This window comes from Oryzias latipes, chromosome 11 (assembly GCF_053564925.1).
Source record: "Oryzias latipes strain Hd-rR chromosome 11, Olatipes_Hd-rR_3.1".
NCBI classification, from domain to species: Eukaryota; Metazoa; Chordata; class Actinopteri; order Beloniformes; family Adrianichthyidae; genus Oryzias; species Oryzias latipes.
Window position 1 is genome coordinate 11,697,651 of NC_136247.1, and position 19,306 is coordinate 11,716,956.

Consider the following 19,306-nt stretch of genomic DNA (forward strand, 5'->3'; position numbering starts at 1 on the left):
GATTGAAAAGAAATGTTCTGATGTGTCACAATAAGAGTGCTCAAAACATTGCTATGAAGGTTGGTGCAGATTTTTGTCTAGTTATATTGATTTTATGGTTTTGTATTCATTGTGGATTTTGGTTTCATATTTGTTGTTTTTGTGCCTCTTGAACACTCCTAGTTGACTCAATTGGCTTCTATTTAAGTTCAGTTCATTAGTATGTCTGAATCTGGTTTCTTTTTTCTCGTTGTCAGGTTTTCTTACTGCTTTATTATTTCATGTTTAGAAATTGACATTGTTAGTTTTCTCTTGTCCAACTCAAGTTTTTTCATTTGGTCTTTCAATTAATATTTGTGTTATTAAAGTTTTAAGACCTCCACCAATGACTACAACCTCTACCTTCACAACCACCATCCACAACTACTATTGCTCACAATTGCTGAGCTCTAAACAATGCAGATATGAGTTCAAACACCTGCCTATTTGTGTGAGAGAACTTATCATGATTTGCTTAGGTCCTTGTATCAAACAAATGCAACCAAAGATGAACCAAATGCACATTTGCAGCACTTAGATTAATGATTATTTGTAGTTCTGCAGATCTTAAATAAATAAAAGAGTTTTGAACGCTTTTGTTAGTTTCAGGAGTAAAGTTGTAAGGCTGTTCCAACTCTAGAATTTCAGTTGCTCACAATAACCCCCCACCCCCACCCCCACCCCACCCCTAGATTTTAAGCTCACAATTGACTGGCCTTTGCAGAGCATGGTAAACATTGCAGTTCCAATAACACCCCATTTTTCCCCCTGCTAATGGTTGTCTGAAACCAAACAAAATCATGAATTAAGCCACAGCAAAGTTAAAAAAAAGTCCAAATTTCCACCTGATTTTACTGGGCTAGTATTGTAAAGTCTGCTACACTAGAGAGAGAAGAGCTGTAACAATTGTCCATGTCTCTCTGTTCAGAAAACTGAAACTTACACCCAAATAACAAACAGATGAAAAAACCCACAAGGAATACTGTAGTTTTTAGGGAAGCTCAAAGCCTCTTGTACCATGTTGCACAGTTTTCTGGTTTCTTTGCAGTCATCTGCTGCAGCCTCATCATAGAGTGCTTCAAACAAACTGACAAAAAGGCAAGAAAGAGAGGTAACTATAGAAAGAAAAAGGTTACTTTACATTTGTAAGATAATAAATATCACACTTCCTCCTTTTTACCCAGTTATATATAATAATAATATAATTAACGTCATAATCTTGCTTAAATAGCTAAGAGTGTAATGTCACATCAATAAATAAAACTAAAAAACAATCAAATAAGATTCCGACATTTATGCTATAGGCCATTAGTGTGGATTTCCTGACAAGAACAACCACTGTGAATTCATTTCACTCCCTGCTGTGGATGATACCAAGAGCCACCGTTTTATCCATGAGTGGATGCCGGACACTCCATAGGAGGGTGTGAGCACGCTTGGGCAGCTGGAGGGGTTACCTTCTGGACACACACTTTTAAAAAGGTCTGAACCTGGGTGCAGACATAGGCCAGTGTTATGGAGATGAGTGTGTCAAGGTCAGGTCACAAAGGTCAAAGCAGATTTTGGGGAGCTATTGTGCACGTGCTGGCCACTACCCAACTCACACACACACACACACACAAACACACACACTCAGACAACTTGTTCTACCTTACAAAAGCACATCAGGTTATAGATCGTAACCAGTTTTTGTAGTCTAAGTTAAAGACAGAGCATCCAACATCTGCACTATCCCTCCCCCAGCGTTCAAAGTTGCCTTCACCTTTTTCCTTCACAATTATAGTTTGCAGCCCATTGTCAAATTAAACAAAATCATAATTCTTAACATTTTCTTAAATATCATAACTAAAAAAGTTCTCACTAGTTATTTCTGACTTACCCATTTAAAAATTACCATCAACACGCACGTCTCTCAGGTTTGCTGTCAACATGAAATCATCAAGAAATTGTGTGAACTGGACGTAGAGTTGATAAGATATTTGATGACCTCTGCAAAAAATCATCTGAGAAAGCTCTGGAGTTTACCAAAAGGGTCTTCCTCTCACACAAACCTTTAAAGATCTTCTCTTTAAAAGAAAACTTGACTTTTACCCAGAGCTGTGGTTCTACCTATCCAAAGCTGCAATCTGTACATTAATGGTACACAGAAATAGTCAAATTAACTGAAGATTTATGATATTAACGAAAGAAAATCTTGTTTTCCTTATAATAAACGCCGGAAACACAAGAGAAGCTTCACTTACTCAGGCAGTGGAAGGCTGACAAACACAGGAGGAAGATCACTGCCTTCATTTTGGTCTTGTTTCTTTCAGTTCCTTGAATTAAAGCTCAATACCATGAAGAAAAAAATCACAAAATAAAAGTAATCCAATGGAAAACAAATCGATATCCACCTACAATACCGAATCACTTGGGATAAAGCTCAAACTTAGTCATTAAAGCATTTTAGTTGCTATTTGGTTGAGCGTTGAGCTCAATGGTGGCTGCTGGTCATGACCCAATCTGCTTTCAGAAGAGAGTGAAGAAGACTTCTCTGGCTGGACAAGGCCTATTAGTCATTCGGCGTCATTGTTCTCAATGAATGATGGAAGACTGCTGGTAGGTTGGTCTCATGTGAGCCAATCCCAGCTCAGAAAACATGGAGGGACATGACCGTCATGATTGATATGCATGGTAAACAGAAAGCCTTCCCCCTTCTCTTTCATAATCCATGGCCCAGCTGTGGCCAGAGCGGACCACACTGCTCTCAACCCCACTGAAGGATGAACAGTTTTTGTCCAAGTCAAATTCATCTAGAAAATATTTCATAAAAAAAGGCCGTCTGTGAGTCTGACAAGATAGCCTCTTGGATTCTGTTTGGGCAGCAATTTTGCTAACTTTGCATGCTGTTGAGTTGTGTATTCATTTGCTTTCACTGTTTGCAACAAATTGTAAACAGTATCGATAGTAACCGAAATCCTCTAAGGCATGTGTACACTCTCACCCAAAAGTCAGAAACCTATATGTTTAGATATCTATATCTATAACTATATAGATATAAACATATATATAAATATTTATATACAGACATTCTATCTTCTCTTGTGAAAGTGATTGTGATTTTATCTTTGATCAATTCTTTAAATGTATAACCTTTTTGGTTTTTAGCATAGCTTTTTTACTCTTTTCTGGGCTGCAATTATATCATTATATTGTTTTTTTACATCCAAAATAAAGATGTTTAAGTTTATTTGTTTAACATTTAAGCAACTGAGTGAGGCTTTACATGTTTACATTTTGTGTCTAAATTAGGTAAGAGTGTGAGTTTTTGTCCCTGTTCCAGGCTGCACAGTTGCATTCTTTAAAAATACTGAGTGCAAAGCAAACTTGGCATTGTTGCTTTTTATAAACCTTCTAGATTTTCACAAGTGTCTCGACAAATGTTTACTTTTACAAAACTCATTCATTGGTCTTTGTCACCTCTGTTTTGGATGCTGCTTGCTGCATCACGGAAGGGCCCATTTGGACTTTGGGGCCACCCGACCGTGCCCACTCAATCGTCACCCTGACATGCCTGATGCCACCGGAGTCTGGAGTTTCCTATGACGGACGGGTGTCAGCCGCCACCAGTGTGTGCCGTTTTGATCCCGTGGCCAACGGGGATCAAAACTTTGTGCTGAGTCTGGGAATATGCACTGGAGCTGCAAGGATTTAACAAAAAGATAAAACCACCTCTGACAAAGACTTAAGACATATGTGTCCATTCGCAGTCCTAAAGGGCTGCTGTTCTGCTTCTTTTACGCATGGACTCTGGCTAGTTTTGTTTTTTGTTATCTAACTACTTTCTGACAGGTATCAGAAAATATGAGGCACTCATAAAAAGGTAATGTCTAAAATCAGAAATGTAATGTAATTTTTAACATTGTTGAGAATATAAAAAGCAGTATTTCTCTATAAAGCTACTGTATCATCAAAATAACTTAAATATCAGCGTTAAAAAAGGCAAAAAAAGTAGATTATTTAGTTTATTTCTACGCATCAACGAGTTTAGTTTAGTTTTTGTTTAGTTACAAACATATGTTTGTCATTACTGTCAAGAACCCCTTGCATTTATTCAATAATGGAAAATGAAGGATGATTGGCCTAAATAAAAATGAACCCACTGTTATTGTGATTTTAAATACAAAATGTACAATTTTTTAGTGCCTGTTTTACCTTATTAGCAGTACATTAACCTTTTATTGAACCAACTTACTATTTTCTGTAGACTTTAAACAAATCTTTTTTTCTTTCTTTAGGAAGCCTCTAAACTAACATTTAATCACAAATATGCGCTTCACTTATCAGCAGATCTAGCCCTTGTGCTATCTTAGGCACTTTAACGTTGGGAGTTGAGTCATCTAGACCCACTAGACAGTGCGCTGAACCTTCTTTCTTCAATGATTTGTGATCTTCATTGGTGTCCATGGATTACATGAAATCCTCTCCACCTTTATCCACCTTTGTCATGGTAGGGAGAACACGTCAATGGTCATCTTGACCCCATAGACAGCACAAGGCCTAGAGCCCTCTGTGCATCACTCACTCAGGTGTGCCCCATCTAGTGGCTATATTAGGTATGACAACTAGATGTGTTAAATCTCCAGAAACGTCACCATCATATTGCTTAAATGTCCAGTCACGAAAATGACAGATAAACTGTTTTTCCTTTTTAATTTGTGAACTAATAATGGTTCTTTTTTTTAATATTTATATTACTGTTTTCAAATCCCATATGTTTGTAAGTTGAGACTTTAGTTGTTATTTTCCTGCTCAGCTTTAGGATTGATGTCTTAGATCAATTTCAAGTTATATATATAAATATATTATATATTTATATGTATAATTGGAGCATTCGGGGTTACTGCCCCAAGTGCTCCTATAGACCTTTTTCGCAAAAACCGGAAGTACGTCATCAACGTGTAAACCTAGTTCCGGTTTGTGCTTCGCTTGCGGAGGAATGGCAGAGCCTAGAGTGTTTTCGAAGAGCCTGAGTTGTGTTCCGAAGTTCACCAGCACCGATGTGATGAATAGTGTGAAGATGCATTCGTCCACTAAAGGAAACAAATTGGACAAGGGATATAAATTCGTCCACGAAGAGTTTATCCACCATTACCAAGGTAAGCTTCAGCTAGCTTTAGCCATAGCCGCATCACCGCTAACTCTTTGTTTACGTCAACTGTAAATCCTGGTGTTATTAATTTGTAATATAAGGCATAACACATCGCAGTGAATATGCTGTGTGTATGTTTAAGTGAAAAGGCATGAGATTAACATAACACCCAAAAATTTGGTGAAGCTGTAAATAAGAAATGTTAAGTTGCCCAAATGCGTCTTCATTCTTTTTGCTGCGGTTGCGGCACTTTCTTCACTTACTAGTATTATTTTTCTGAAAGTATGGTGAGCAGAAGTCCTCTTTTCCTGGACATGTCCTCTCTTTTGATACTTATATAATAAAATAACATTGAACATAGATGAAATGTAATTATATTTGCTTCATTTATGCAGCTCTGAACACCAATTACTCTCGATGAAATATCTCACAAACTCACTTCACTCCTGTTTTTTACAAACTCAAATCTGGTCACCCTACTGAAAGTTATAGTTTCATTTTACATTGATGTAGCAACATAAGTATGTCTTAATTTCAACCTATTTAATTTATTGTGTCTAGATATCACTGGATGCAGAATGTGCCAACCTGAAAGCTTTCTTCTGCAGTTGTGTGGCTGCTAAAGGATTTTGCAATCACATAGTTGCCATCCTGTTCCAGAGCGCACATTATTCACAGCTGGGTCTGCAGGCTGCTCCACCCCCCCGGCCTGCACGAGTGGCTTGCAAAGATGGCACAGACCAAGAGCACAGGTGGGTTTGTGATCATATTGTCATTATTTTTTAAGAACGGATGTGTATCCAGAACAACTCTAAATTATTATAAAAACACCCCAAGTAGTGACTACAGACTGTAATTGCTTTTTGCCTTTTACTTATAAGGGAATCCATCCTGAACCGGTTAGTGAGCTGATGGTGCAAAAGCCCAAAACAGTTGGCAGGGACGGTCAGAGGTCCACACTGTACAAGGCATTTACAGGTGATTCACTTTTTGTTGCTTTGTGAGCAAGTTAAGTTTTTTTTTTTTCTAATCTTATGACTAACCAAATTATGGTTACAGCAGATATAATGAATTAAATTGAAATGTAGTTATGCACTTATCAAATCAAATCAAACTTTATTTATAAAATAGCGCTTCTCATGCACTTTATTGCAGCTCGAAGCGCTTTAACACTAAAAACAGTAAACACACAACATTACAATAAAAACCCCAACCCACCCTTCACCCTTCCCACTCCCCTCCATTAAAGCACATGACCCATGGCTCCCACGTACAATGAAATATGACTATGTAACTGTAAAAGAATAAATAAATAAATAAATAAATAAATAAACAAACAAACAAGCATGGCTTGGCTCTGTTGTGAGGAAACAGTATCTGGGAATCCTTTCATACCAGGAGCCAGCCCGGCCACCGGAACATCGCCACAGCGCCCACCCAGACCGGGACAACACCGGGGTCCCCCTCACACCCAAAAGCTGTAAAATTAGACCCCAGCCGCCCCAGCAAGGGCAACAACTGCAGCAACAACCGCTGACCAAGCCGGCAATCCCTGGAGGAAAAGATCCCCTCAAGAAACACTGGGGCTAAAATCATAAGATGCTAAAATTAAAAACATAAAAAAGAAGAAAAAAAAATACATAAAATTGAGAATAAGATGCATAAAATTAAAATAAATACATAAAATAGCATATATTAAAACTAATAGAATAAATTAGCAGTTAAAATCAACTAAAAGCTAAATTAAAAAGGTGAGTCTTGAGCCTCTTCTTACAAACCTCTACTGTCTCTGCGGCCCTGAGGTTCTCCGGAAGGCCGTTCCACAGGCCAGGACCATAATGGCAGAACGAAGCCTCACCATAAGTTTTGGTCCTCACCTTGGGAACAACTAAGAGGCCAGCACCGGAGGACCTCAGGGCCCCGAGGGCTCATATTTTAAAAGAATATCATTTAAATAAGAAGGCCCAAGACCATAAAAACATTTATAAACCATTAAAAGAACTTTAAAATCAATCCTGAAACGCACAGGGAGCCAATGCAGCGATTTTAAAACCGGTGTAATGTGTTCCCGCCCTCTGGTCCTCGTCAGAACTCGTGCGGCTGAGTTCTGTAGAAGTTGTAAGTTTGAAAGAGACTTTTTGGGTAAACCAGAGAGAAGGGCATTACAATAATCTAAACGACTGAAAATAAAAGCATGCATTAGTACCTCTGTGCTGGCAAGAGAGAGGAACGGGCGACTCTGGCAATGTTTTTGAGATGATAAAATCCTGTCTTAACGACATTTTTAATGTGTGGGATAAAATTTAGCTCAGAGTCAAAAAGTACGCCCAGGTTTCTCACACATGGAGAAGGTTTAAAATTATGAAGATGTGGTAAAATCATCTCTCTCTTGTCTTCAGAACCGATGATTAAAACTTCAGTTTTGTCCTGGTTGACAGTTTATGTCTAACTTTTGTGTGTTGTGTTTCTCTTGTGTAGGACCACAGCCAGATCCATATCTGATGGCATCTGGAAGCAGATTATGCCAGGTGCAGCCCCAACCTCTCATGGCTGTGTTGGATGGGTTTCTGAGATGGAATGAAAGAGAACTTGGATATATATTGTGGCAAATGCATGAATGCATACCTTAAATTACACTTATCTTGTCTTTAACAATCAGTTCAGCCTTCTGTCTTACTGTTGATCTGTAATGTTATTTTTTATTGTAAATGTTTGATGTTATTTGCATACCAAAAAATTAAATGAGGCACAATTTTGACCAAAATTGTTTTATTTGTTCATCTAATTTTTTGTGTAGTCAGTCACATTTCAACAGAAAAATATTACGAATATAACATTTATATTTAATTAGATTTTAAGAATATGTGGAAACACTAAATTTTTCCATACTATTTGAACATTATACATTATTTACATACCAAACATTAATTCACTCTTCAAAACAAAAAAGTCCTTGATAATTTGCCAAAACACGGCGGTTAAGCCAGATCTGATTCACACCGCCCATCAGTGTGAGCGGCACGGGAGAGTCCCTGATGTGGAAGGACTTTATCCTACTGATCACTCTTTCCACCATAATTCTGAGGCGGGTGATGGCTTGGATTTGTTCATTTTCCTCCTTGCTGAATTGAGCTGAAAGCTTAAAAGGTGGAATGATGATCTTAGATCCAATGTCAGTAAGGAGGTCTTGAACGAGGAACTTTTGTCCGCCATGACATCGTCTCCTGGGTCCAGCAAAGGAACTTGGCTTCTAAGTCATGGATGTAATCCAAAGCCTCATCCAGAGCACATGTGAAGATAAAGAAATTAAAAATCAGTCTTAATATATTTATGCTACCTTTCAACACAACACAGTAATCATGTTTTGAAAAGTATGTTAAGTATTTAATTACAAATACATTTAATTTATTTTTGTTAAGGAAATTACAAAATGACAAAATGCTCAAAAGTGATTAAATACATGTAATTAAAATAGGTGAGAGCATGAACATCTTTTATTATAAATATTAATTTTTTCAGGTAGAAATGCATTTATCCAATAACGGTACACATAGTTGACTAACGTTAACCAAACACATTATGAACAACCTTACCTGTGTCACGTAGTCCTGATCCATCTTTACTGCCTTAGCTTAGCCACCGTATGCTAGTATCTTCACAGCATAGCTGCATAGACTGACGTTTGAGGTTCTGTCATATACTGACTCCCTTCTCAAAGGAGCAGTAAAGTTTTTCCAAGGGAAAATACTCCGGACGACACCACTCTTCAGGCGACGAACGACGCAGCCGCACCCCATCCGGAGCGAAGTTAGTAAGTGCCGGCAGCAGAGGGTGCTACCTGTGTTTACATTAAAACTATGCCCTTCATCTCTTCGCATCGCCTATATCCATTTGGGTTTCAGGTTTGGATCCACAGGAAAATAATGAAATGAAAAGTAAGGCTGTTTTTGGTAGGAAGACGAACAGCCTGGAACGCAACAGAGACTGCAACTCTTCGACTCTGCCATTCTTCATATCTGCTGCTACGCTAACAGGAAGTTGTTTTACACGTCATTGACGTATTTCCGGTCGAAAAATGCGGAAGTGTGAAAAAGGTCTATTACCACAGGCACCACTGTCACCTTCACTTTCCAGGCTTTCTCCAGTTCTTCTCTGAGTCTCTGGTATTTCTCCAGTTTCTCATGTTCCTTCTTCCTGATGTTCCCATCACTTGGCACTGCCACATCCACCACAACGGCTTTCCTCTGTTCTTTATCCACCACTACAATGTCTGGTTGGTTCGCCATTACCATCCTGTCAGTCAGTATCTGGAAGTCCCACAGGATCTTTGCCCTTTCATTCTCTATCACCTTCAGAGGTGTTTCTCTTTTTGACTTTGAGGTTTCCAGTTCATATTCTGCACACGTGTTTCTGTATATTATTCCAGCCACTTGATAATGGCACTCCATGTATGTTTTCCCTTGCAGCATCTTCAACCCCGCAGTTATGGTGTAAATGGCGTACACTTACAGTATATAGCGCTTTTCTACCTACAAGGCCCAAAGCGGTTTACAAACACAGACCCATTCACACACTGGTGGCGGCAGATTTATAACTGTAAACAATAAATCCTTGTTTATTTCTGAATAATGGTGTGTGTTTTGTCTATGACTTGATGCGTACTGATGGAATGCTGTTATCATACAATGGGTTTGTAACTAAATACAAAATTAAGGATTCTAGTAACTGTTATAGCAAAGTCTGTTAAGCAATTACCATACCTTTACTTAATCTTATTCATAACATATTACAATACAATGCAATCAAACCACAATTTCCAGAATTAATGGAAAAGTTAATGATATTCCCCTAAAAGATAAAAAAGGCAACAATAAACTCTAACCTTTAAACAAATAATTTTCTGCAACTTTAGCATAAACAATGAACGCGACTTAGAAACCACCCTAATGGACAAATCTTTTTCTTTATACACAAAGTACCCACTTCCACCTAAAATGAAAGAAACGCATTTTAAAATAATATCTAAAATTTACCCTGTTGGAGATTTTTTACATAAAAGATTCAAATTTCAATCAGAACCACGCATATTCTGTTCATCTGAAACTGAAACGTAGAACATCTCTTTTACAGTTGCAAAAATATTTTGGACTGATATTCACAGTTGGTTGTCACTCAAAGTTTTAAATATTCCCTTTTTTTCCTTATCTGATGTTCTTTTCTATATGAAAAATCTGGACCCGGGAATTTCTTTTTTTTCTATATGCGCATTTATAACGTTTGTTCACCCTTACTTGGTCTGTATGAGCATTTAAAAAAAACAAAACAACAAAAAACAACGTCATACCGAAATGTCACATACCAGGAAGTCGAATGCTCAGTTTTGATTGGTGGCTCACTGGACCCGGGCACGCTACAGCGTTTTGATTGGTGGTTTGGTTTCAAATGCGTGACCTGATTGGTTGTCAGAGGAAGTAGGGCTCGGTGATCTCAGCTGAATCCGGAACCAAGCCCTGATCGAAGGGCGAGAATTTGTTTCTTCAGCTGAATCATATGCAAGTATAAAATAAACGTCAGTTACCTTGTTTCGTAGTTTCAAATGTCGATTAAACGCTATTTTAAATATGCAACGCAACGATTTCATCGTTTATAATCTAACGCTTAGAAGTTAGCACGTTTAGCTAACACGTTAGCATCGTTCCGCTACGTGTTGTTGGGAATGTCACTCTGTGATGTAAAATTCCGTTAGCAGAACGTCGCTCTGGTAACATTGTTGTGGTTATACTATCAATATGTTAACGTTGCGGCTTCATGTTTGTCTATAAGTCAACATCTGCTGGTTAGTTAAATAAGCGTACGGGTCTTATGGTGTGCGTCATGTCAAAAAAAAAAAGCAGCGAAATCCTAACAGTTCTGTATATACTTTACTAGTCTGTATTATAATTTTGTGTGATGATTTTAATAAATGTCAGCTTTTTAGTCTGTGCGTTTTAGTAAGTTTTGAAGCGTGATTGCATTCTCCCTCCGACCTACATTTGGAGTTTTAGATTGAATTATTCATGTTAAATAACAGTTTGTGGCCTTTTTCAAATTTCCTTTTCTTTTTTTGCATGCACAGTTTTAGCTCAACATCAAAGCCAAGCCTTCCGCCTCAAACATGTCCTACGGTAAAGCGGAGTTCCGCCCTGTCCCGAGGGACTTTGGCTCCCTTATTCAGACATGCAGCTCCAACATCCAGAAGATCACACAGAACAGTGAGTCCTCCATTGCTGGGAGCTGAGACTCATTGTTAGTCACTGGCTCAGGAAGAAGTCATGTGAGAATGCTTACAAGAATCGTGATGATCTGCTGCTTAACTCAGGCCTGTTCAGGGGGGGAGATCCAGGTTAAGCAATCACATGGCTAATTCATCACAAGTGCTTCAGGAAAATACACTATTCTAAATGTTCAGGTTTGCTTCCTTTTTGAGATGTGTACAGTAAATAAGTGCTTACATTCTTTGGTACAAAACTCACAAATTAAGTTGCATTTTCTGCTGTCTATACAAGAATGGACACTAAACTATTTCTTAGCTCGTTTGCTTCTGCGGTTTGGATTGGTTTTTGTGTTTTTTTCTGTGTTGTTGTTTGATATCTGTGCACACAGATGATCCCTGAGTAAAGGTTTTGGAGATTAAGATTGTTTCTGTTTTCCTGACAGCCGCACAGATTAAGACCATGGTGAACCAGCAAGGGACAAGGCAAGACTCCAGTGAACTTCACGATCGTCTGTATGTCATCATTTCTTGTTTCATTTTTTTCTACCAGTTTTAATGAAAACACAGGCAGATGGAGGTTTTCTAGCTGGTTAACATCTGATGCAAATATCAGTGTTATCTTTGTTGGTAATAACCTCCTAATGAGGCTGAATATGAGACCAACACTGATGCAATTATTCAATAAGGCACCCTGACTTATGTTTAAGACAATATGAAAAAAAAAACTAACACAGCCAGTTTGCTTTACATGCATTTCTTGCACACACTGTTGTTAATCATATGTATTGAGAAGTAAAACCTTTAAAATTGTTATAATTCAGGCTTTTTGGTGACAAAATTTGGTTTCAGCTACAAAACCTACATCTACTGACCCAGGAGTCCTCCTGCTTTGCACATTTAAGTGATGCTGTGAGACCAGGAAGAGGTTAAATGACTGTTGCTGGTGGTTGTGGAGTAAACTTCAATAATCTCTTTTGTCTTCTGCGACTAAATGAATGTGTCACACTTTTTGATGGCGTGTTTTCACTTTGCAAAGAATTTTAAAATTTTGATTTATTTCAGAGCTGGTAGAAAAGCTCTATTATTTGATTTAAAAAAAAATACTAAGAAAATTAAAAATTTCAAGCTTTATTTGAATTGAATTGACAATAAAAGCAATTTACAGATGCATTAACAGTAGTGCATTACACATTGAGTGTGCTTTAGTGTGGAGCAGAATGGCTGGGACTGTAATAGCCTGAATCTGGGAAGCAGCTTCTTCTTGTGGCTGATGTTCAGTCCTGTTTTTATTGATGCACAGTTTTCTCTGCAGGCAGCAGATCCAGCACTACACTAACCAGCTTGCGAAGGAAACCAACAAACACCTTAAAGAACTAGGCTCTGTCCCTGCGCCTCTATCCCCCTCTGAACAGGTAAGTGGGAGTTTGTTGAAACGTCTGCATGAAGACCAAATCCTGAGTTTTTACCAAAACTGTCTCCCCTGACTGCAGTATTCCAAACACGGTGTGCAGCAGTACTTCAAAGTATTTTTGCAGCAGAAAGGTTTAACTGGAGGGAGATGGTTTGCTGTTGTGACCTCTGAAGTGATCAGATATTAGTAAAAGAAGGCGATTCTTGTAGTTGAGATTTGCTAATTTTTTGTTTTGTAAATTTTAAGCAGGAGATGAAAGCCGAGTTTATGTATAAACGATACAGAGGAAGCAGGGATTTTTCCTGAAAATCTTTAGGAAAAAATAGGAGTTAAGTTACAATGTTGCTGCTTGAATGTTGGAAAGTGATTGTCAGGATTGAACTTTAAAATCTTAACCGTTATCTAAATGCTTTTTTAAAAAGTGTCTCCTAATGTGCTTTGGGTGCTCTGCTCTGTCCAGAGGCAGCAGAAGATTCAGAGAGACCGGCTCATGAGTGATTTCTCTGCGGCGCTCAACAACTTCCAGGCGGTTCAGCGACACGCAGCCGAGAAAGAGCGGGAGTCCATAGCCAGAGCCAGAGCGGGATCCCGCCTCTCAGTGAGTGAGACTCAGGAATGGATTCACACAACACCAGGAAAAGTGTGGAAAACAACCACAATATTCCTTATTTTTCCTTTTACCTGTTAATCATCAGCATTTTTTCTCCTACTTAGGATTTTAATTGTCCTATTTTGAAAAGTCCCATAACTTATCTGATGATTCATCTAATCCAAATCCAGTTGTGTATTATTGTGACTATTTGAAGTCATGAAAGGTAGAAAAATCTTGTTTTATCAGAGCTGTAAAAATTTTAACATCCACAAATGAAATGAAAAGTTTAGACATGCTGTGATTTAGCAGTTTGGGGTGAAGACAATGGTTTTGTTTGTAGGAACAGTCTAAATGACATAAAACCACCCGTGTTTCTTAAGGGATGTTGTTTCTTCAACCTGCTGACTTAACTGGAGTCTTTGTGTTCTGTTTCCAGAATGAAGATGGTTTTCGGGATGAAAAGCTGGTTTCTTTTGATAAGTAAGTGACTTTCCTTCTCTCAGGGTTTACCTGTAGAAGGACACTTCTATACCCAAAATCTACATGATGACTTAATCATTTCAGACGTCAGAAAACAAGTTCATCTTTCTGAAGTTTTCAATGTCAGAACACCATTTCTTTAAATAAATGTTCTGTCAGGAAACCTTTTTATTCCTTTATGTGACATAAATAAAACTGTTGCACAAAGGATCTGATTTACTGTAACAAATCCAGTCCAGTTTTTCCTACAGGAACACATCCAAATGTTGAAATTCTTCCATCACCTCCACTCATCCATGAAATAAAAAGACTAGATATGATTGGATGAATGAAAACGTTGGTGCTGTGATGAGGATTTGCTGCGTTAGAGTTTGAAAGAAGAAAGAGAATGTTGCAAAATGTCATTTAATCCAATAGAAATCGAGTTATTAGTGGAAGAGACCATTAAAATGATTGTTTATATCTAAAAATGTACGAGAAAGAATTTGATAATTTGTTTAAAACAAGACTTTATGGATCCTGAAGTAGAAGATGTACTAAATGGTTTTCTAACATTCTTTAGAGATCTGAAGACACTGTTGTTGTTGAGTTTCTCCCTTAAAGAATTTGCTTAATAGTTTTCATCCAACAGACTCCTTATTAAACATTTAGCTCTAGAGTAAAGCCTACAAAAGACTCCCAGCTCTCTATATTAGTTAGTTTAGCCTCTTTAAGTCGGCTACTCTGCACCAGACGACGCTCAGAAGATATGAAACATTTAGCTACAAACATGAAATGAACCTCAATCTGCTTGAAAATCATTACTGTTGAATTTCCAGGTTAACACCAAGATATGTATGAGCCTCTACCTCAGCTCCCAAGTAAAAAGTGAAAGTGGGGTTTATTGCACCACTGCACCTACAAAAAAATCCCCACAATGACTGAATTTGGAATTGTAGTCCATAAAACGAGAACCTCTAACATTCCTGAATATTTTAACAAGAACAAAAGAATCACTCAGGTCACCTTGACTTCATCCTTACAGCAGTACCGTCAGCCTCTTGTGTGTTCATTTTTGTAATGCATAACATACAGATGTACTAAATATAGATGGAAAACAACCACTGCAGCCCTGGTTCATTTATCTGTTCACACAAACTTCCAATTCTTTGTTTTGTTCTGCCAGAAAATGAATCTTTACCTAAAGGATTAACGGATCTAATGTCTAATATTTCACAGTATGTCTGGATAGTACGTGGATAGTAGTAGTGCAACATGGTTTTACCCATGCTGTCAAATTTGCAGATGTTTTCTTTAGGAAATCCAGCTCTATGTGCTCTGTTGAGAACTTCACTAAAATAAATACACATGCATTTGTTTCTTTGAGCTGAGTCCATTTAGGAACTAGTTCTGGATCGAGTCTCTTTGAAAATATGCATCGTTTTAAATTGAAATTAGACTACATTGATATTGCATGATTGTTGCACAAACCGTCAGGTTTCATTCTCTATATTAACAATGTTGACATGTCTGTTTGTTGGCTGCACTGCCATGTTTACAGTTTTTAGTTTCTCTTAGCTCAAATAGATTTCCAAATGTCTCGATTAGGATCATTATCAATCATTACTGATTTGTTTTGACAGAAAACCTTTTGCACCGCTTTTTAGATTTGGTTTAAAAACCCCAGGACAGTAAAAGTGGTGCCGTCTAAAAAACACTTGCGATTTTACCACAAACTGAAAAAAGAGATTTTTATAACATTTTTACTGCTGGGCAACTATTGTTGCTATCAATCTCATGATTCATGTGATCAATTCCACCTTTTACTGTAAGTCTTATTCTCCCCCCCGTGTCCAACCTGTTTGTCTAAAGCCAGGAGGACGTGGGTCAGATGACGATCCAAACTGAAGATGTTGCCATCACAGAGGAGGACCTGGAGCTGATCAGAGAAAGAGAAACCAACATCCGACAGCTGGAGGTGAGTCTGATTTCTGCACACTTTCACTCAAAGCCAGTCTCCAACTACCGACTTCCTGCTTCCTTTAAATCATTTTCTGCTCTTGCTGCTTCTCTGGTACCGTAATCAGTAGGTGGGCGGATCCGACATCTCTAATAAAATAGGCTCCCAGTCAAGTTTTTGTGTTTCATGGGGAAACGGGGGCCCGTTCTTCAGCTGACTCTTGTGTTTTGTCTGTTTATTTCAGTCCGACATCATGGATGTAAACCAGATCTTTAAGGACTTGGCGGTAATGATTCACGACCAAGGAGAGATGGTTGGTAAGCAAGATTTGTTGTGGTCATTCCCATCTACGGTGGCCCTGAAGTGCAAATTACATCAACAAACCCCTCAATGCAAAAACATATGAAAAGATCACAACGACAATAAAAAAAAGAACCCAAAAAACTTGCATTTTAGAAATTAGAAAAACAAAATTCCAAAAACCACTGAAACAATATAAGAAACTGGAAAAGGTAGGTGTTATACATCCATCACTGATTGGATGATGTTTGAGTTTTAGGAAGAGGGAAAGCAGAAGGACGTTTTGTCCAAACTAGGGTAAAAAAAAAAAAAACGTTGGCCAAACTGTTGCAGTGGTTGATGCCAGAAGCTTAAAGAAATATCTTGTAACTGAAGATTTTTCTGTGCCAGGTAACTTCTGCTTGAAAGGGTGAACAAACGTCCTCATCCAAAACAATAGAAAGAACGTCAACACATGGTTACTTAACCAACAAATGGTTAAGTAACTTTCTGAAATAAATAGTATCAGTACTGAAAAATAATATTCCTCTAAAAAAAACAGAAGTTGTAATCCTGGCATATTAAGGGTTGTTGCTACTTTCCAGTTGATGACGGTGTATGTTCCGCCTTTCAGACAGCATAGAAGCGAATGTGGAGAGCGCTGAGGTTCACGTAGAGCGAGGAAGGGACCAGCTACAGAGAGCGGTACACTATCAGGTGAGCCTGCACCCGCCCCTCCCACAGCCGCCATAGAGCGCAGGTTCCAGCTCACCTTTCTGTGTTTTCCGCTCCTCAGCAAAAGTCTCGAAAGAAGATGTGCATCTTTGCCATGGTCTGCTCCCTTATCCTCCTCGTCCTTGCCCTCCTTATCTGGTGGGCGTGCAAGTGAGCTGAAGTCCCACATTCGGTGGTTGAACACTCCATTTTAGCCCCGCCCCCTTTCCACCTTATAGCATTCAATTGGAACGGCAAGAAAGCTGGAAAGCCGTCAGCACAGCAGGGGGTTTGTGCCACAGTCAACGTGAACATTTCATCTGAAAGGATCCAGTCCGTTTATTTGTAAAGTAGTTAAAGAATCTATTTTGTCTGATTGAAGAAGGAACAGACAACAGAATACTGTCTAATTTATGAAAGTCCTTAAATGTACTTACACCTCCCTTGTCTTATTTACCACACTAATGCTATTTACTAATGTATTTTTAATGATAACTGAAATAATGCATCTTGTTTAGGTGATTTATTTCTTCTCTGTTTTGTTTCCTCTGCTGCTTTAAGAAAGCTCCAGGTCTGGCTATGCTTTGTTTCTTTCATTATAACAGCGTCTAATAGCGGTCGGTTGTACATGTTGTAAATGATAAACATCCATGTCTGTTTTCAGCACTGAACTAGAAAGGCTGTTGTTTTCATATGCGGTGTATAAAATGGATTTCTGTGACTCCCTACAGTATGCACAATAAACATCATAAGCGCTCATATTCTTTTGCACTTGTGTTCTTTTATAAACCTGCACAAAGTGTGAATCACTGCAGAATGTGTAGATTTCCCATCATGCCTTATCCATGGTCATGCTCTTTTCTGTAATGTAAGCATGTGATACAGGACTAATACAACTGGAAAACTAAGAAAAATTAAAGTACAAACAGAATGCAGTGATTGGCTTAAATTATGGATCTACTCCTTATTAAACAAAGTATAAAATGTTCAAACACATTTTATTGCTAGTATAAAATTTGCTCATTTTAGCCTAAAGACGGCAACAATGAATGTGGGCTGGGGGAAACGTTCCTATTTTGAATCTTTAATATGTAAAACTATCTGAATTCAGACATAAATTATAAGAAAATCCCATTCCTACTTTAAAATAAACTCTTTGTATACAGATATGGCTAAAATGATCAGCACCCCAGGATTTAGATAGATGACTTTATTAATCCCACAATGGGGAAATTTCATTTCTGTGGCAGCAACACGACATTCAGAAATAATCTATATAATATAACATCTATAAAGGACATCACAAATTACATTTATATTAGATAATTAAAAATATTACTAAAATTATTATGAAAAATTATCAAAAATGAGATTCTTATTTAGGAAAGAAATAAATATTAAATAAATACAGCTGCAAAAGTGTAAAATACATGCGGTCTGCAAAACATGTAAACTGTAAAAAAACATTACAAATTTTTTCAAAATACAGAAATAACTAATGAAGTTCACACCAAAAACAAAAACAAACAACTGTTCAGGAACAAAAAACAATTTAAAATTGAAAAACAACAACTACAACAAAAGTAAATGAATCAACGACTAAACAGAAAAACACCCCTGGGACCGTGGAGCGTCACTTTGACACGGTGTTGTACAGTCTGATGGCTGTGGGGAGGAATGACCTGCGGTAGCGCTCCTTCTTACACTGAGGGTGCAACAGTCTTGTGCTGAAGGAGCTGGTCAGCGCCTCTACAGTTTTGTGCAGGGGGTGGGAGGGGTTATCCATGATGGATGTCAGCTTAGCCAACATCCTCCTGTCCGCCACCTCCTCGATGGACTCAAGTGTGCAGCCCAGGACAGAGCCGGCCTTCCTAACCAGTTTGTTAAGCCTCTTCAAGTCTCTGCCTGCACTGCCCCCCGCCCAGCACACAACTCCATAAAGGACCACTGAGGCCACCACAGTGTCGTAAAAGGTCCTCAGCAGCTGTCTGCACACGCCAAAGGACCTCAGTCTCCTCAGCAGGTGAAGGCGACTCTGGCCCCTCCTGTACAGAGCATCCGTGTTGTTGGACCAGTCCAGTCTGTTGTTCAGGTGAACACCCAGATATTTAAATGTGTCCACGACCTCAATGTCTGAACCCTGGATGTTCACCGGTGACTGTGATGGTGAGGACCTCTTGAAGTTCAGTATCAGCTCCTTTGTCTTGCTGGTGTTAAGCAGCAGGTGGTTAACTTCACACCAGCTAACAAAGTCAGTGATGACCCCCTTGTACTCCTGCTCATCCCCCCCTGATACACAGCCCACAATGGCACTGTCATCTGAGAACTTCTGCAGGTGACAGTGGTGGGAGTCGTAGGTGAAGTCTGATGTGTACAGGGTAAACAGGAATGGGGAGAGCACAGTCCCTTGAGGTGCCCCCGTGCTGCAGACCACCACATCAGACACACAGTCGCGCAGCCTCACAAACTGTGGCCTGTCTGTGAGGTAG

General features: G+C 38.6%; 2 protein-coding genes and 1 long non-coding RNA gene across 7 annotated transcripts in view; 2 read left to right on the forward strand and 1 right to left on the reverse strand.

The window, feature by feature from the left end:
• si:ch211-57n23.4 (immunoglobulin superfamily DCC subclass member 3) overlaps window positions 1–10,633 on the reverse strand; it is a 25,944-nt gene extending 15,311 nt beyond the window's left edge. Inside the window, exon 1 of one of the 2 annotated variants that reach the window (XM_078954765.1) lies at window positions 10,509–10,633. Coding sequence is in view for 1 of the 2 variants with exons in the window: in XM_004074293.5 (XP_004074341.1) it covers window positions 2,262–2,310 (49 nt within the window). In the remaining variant the exon portion in view is untranslated. Of the gene's footprint in view, window positions 1–2,261; window positions 2,598–10,508 lie in introns of those variants that run through there. The other variant, XM_004074293.5, reaches the window with a different exon arrangement.
• On the forward strand, window positions 4,981–7,913 carry LOC144995245 (uncharacterized). The gene is made up of 4 exons (XR_013658854.1): window positions 4,981–5,156; window positions 5,711–5,901; window positions 6,031–6,127; window positions 7,628–7,913. It is a non-coding gene; the product is annotated as an uncharacterized LOC144995245 (long non-coding RNA).
• Window positions 10,564–17,578, forward strand: stx12 (syntaxin 12). 4 transcript variants are annotated; one of them, XM_011481053.4, is made up of 10 exons: window positions 10,564–10,701; window positions 11,265–11,400; window positions 11,846–11,915; window positions 12,715–12,814; window positions 13,274–13,411; window positions 13,842–13,885; window positions 15,737–15,842; window positions 16,069–16,141; window positions 16,738–16,820; window positions 16,900–17,578. In XM_011481053.4, the coding sequence occupies exons 2-10, from the start codon at window positions 11,304–11,306 to the stop codon at window positions 16,990–16,992; spliced, it is 804 nt and encodes a 267-aa protein (XP_011479355.1). In that variant the 5' UTR covers window positions 10,564–10,701; window positions 11,265–11,303; the 3' UTR covers window positions 16,993–17,578. The 4 variants fall into 4 exon arrangements, with proteins under 4 accessions (XP_011479355.1, XP_004074141.1, XP_011479356.1 ...); XM_004074093.5 differs by having other exon boundaries at window positions 10,580–10,718; XM_011481054.4 differs by having other exon boundaries at window positions 10,600–10,705.
• Window positions 17,579–19,306: the final 1,728 nt, after the last annotated feature.

Coding starts and splice junctions, on each gene's coding strand:
- stx12 (XM_011481053.4), top strand. CDS start 11,304: ATGTCCTACGGTAAAGCGGAGTTCCGCCCTGTCCCGAGGGACTTTGGC. Junction 15,843..16,068: donor CCAACATCCGACAGCTGGAG/GTGAGTCTGATT, acceptor TGTTTATTTCAG/TCCGACATCATGGATGTAAA. Junction 16,142..16,737: donor CGACCAAGGAGAGATGGTTG/GTAAGCAAGATT, acceptor TCCGCCTTTCAG/ACAGCATAGAAGCGAATGTG.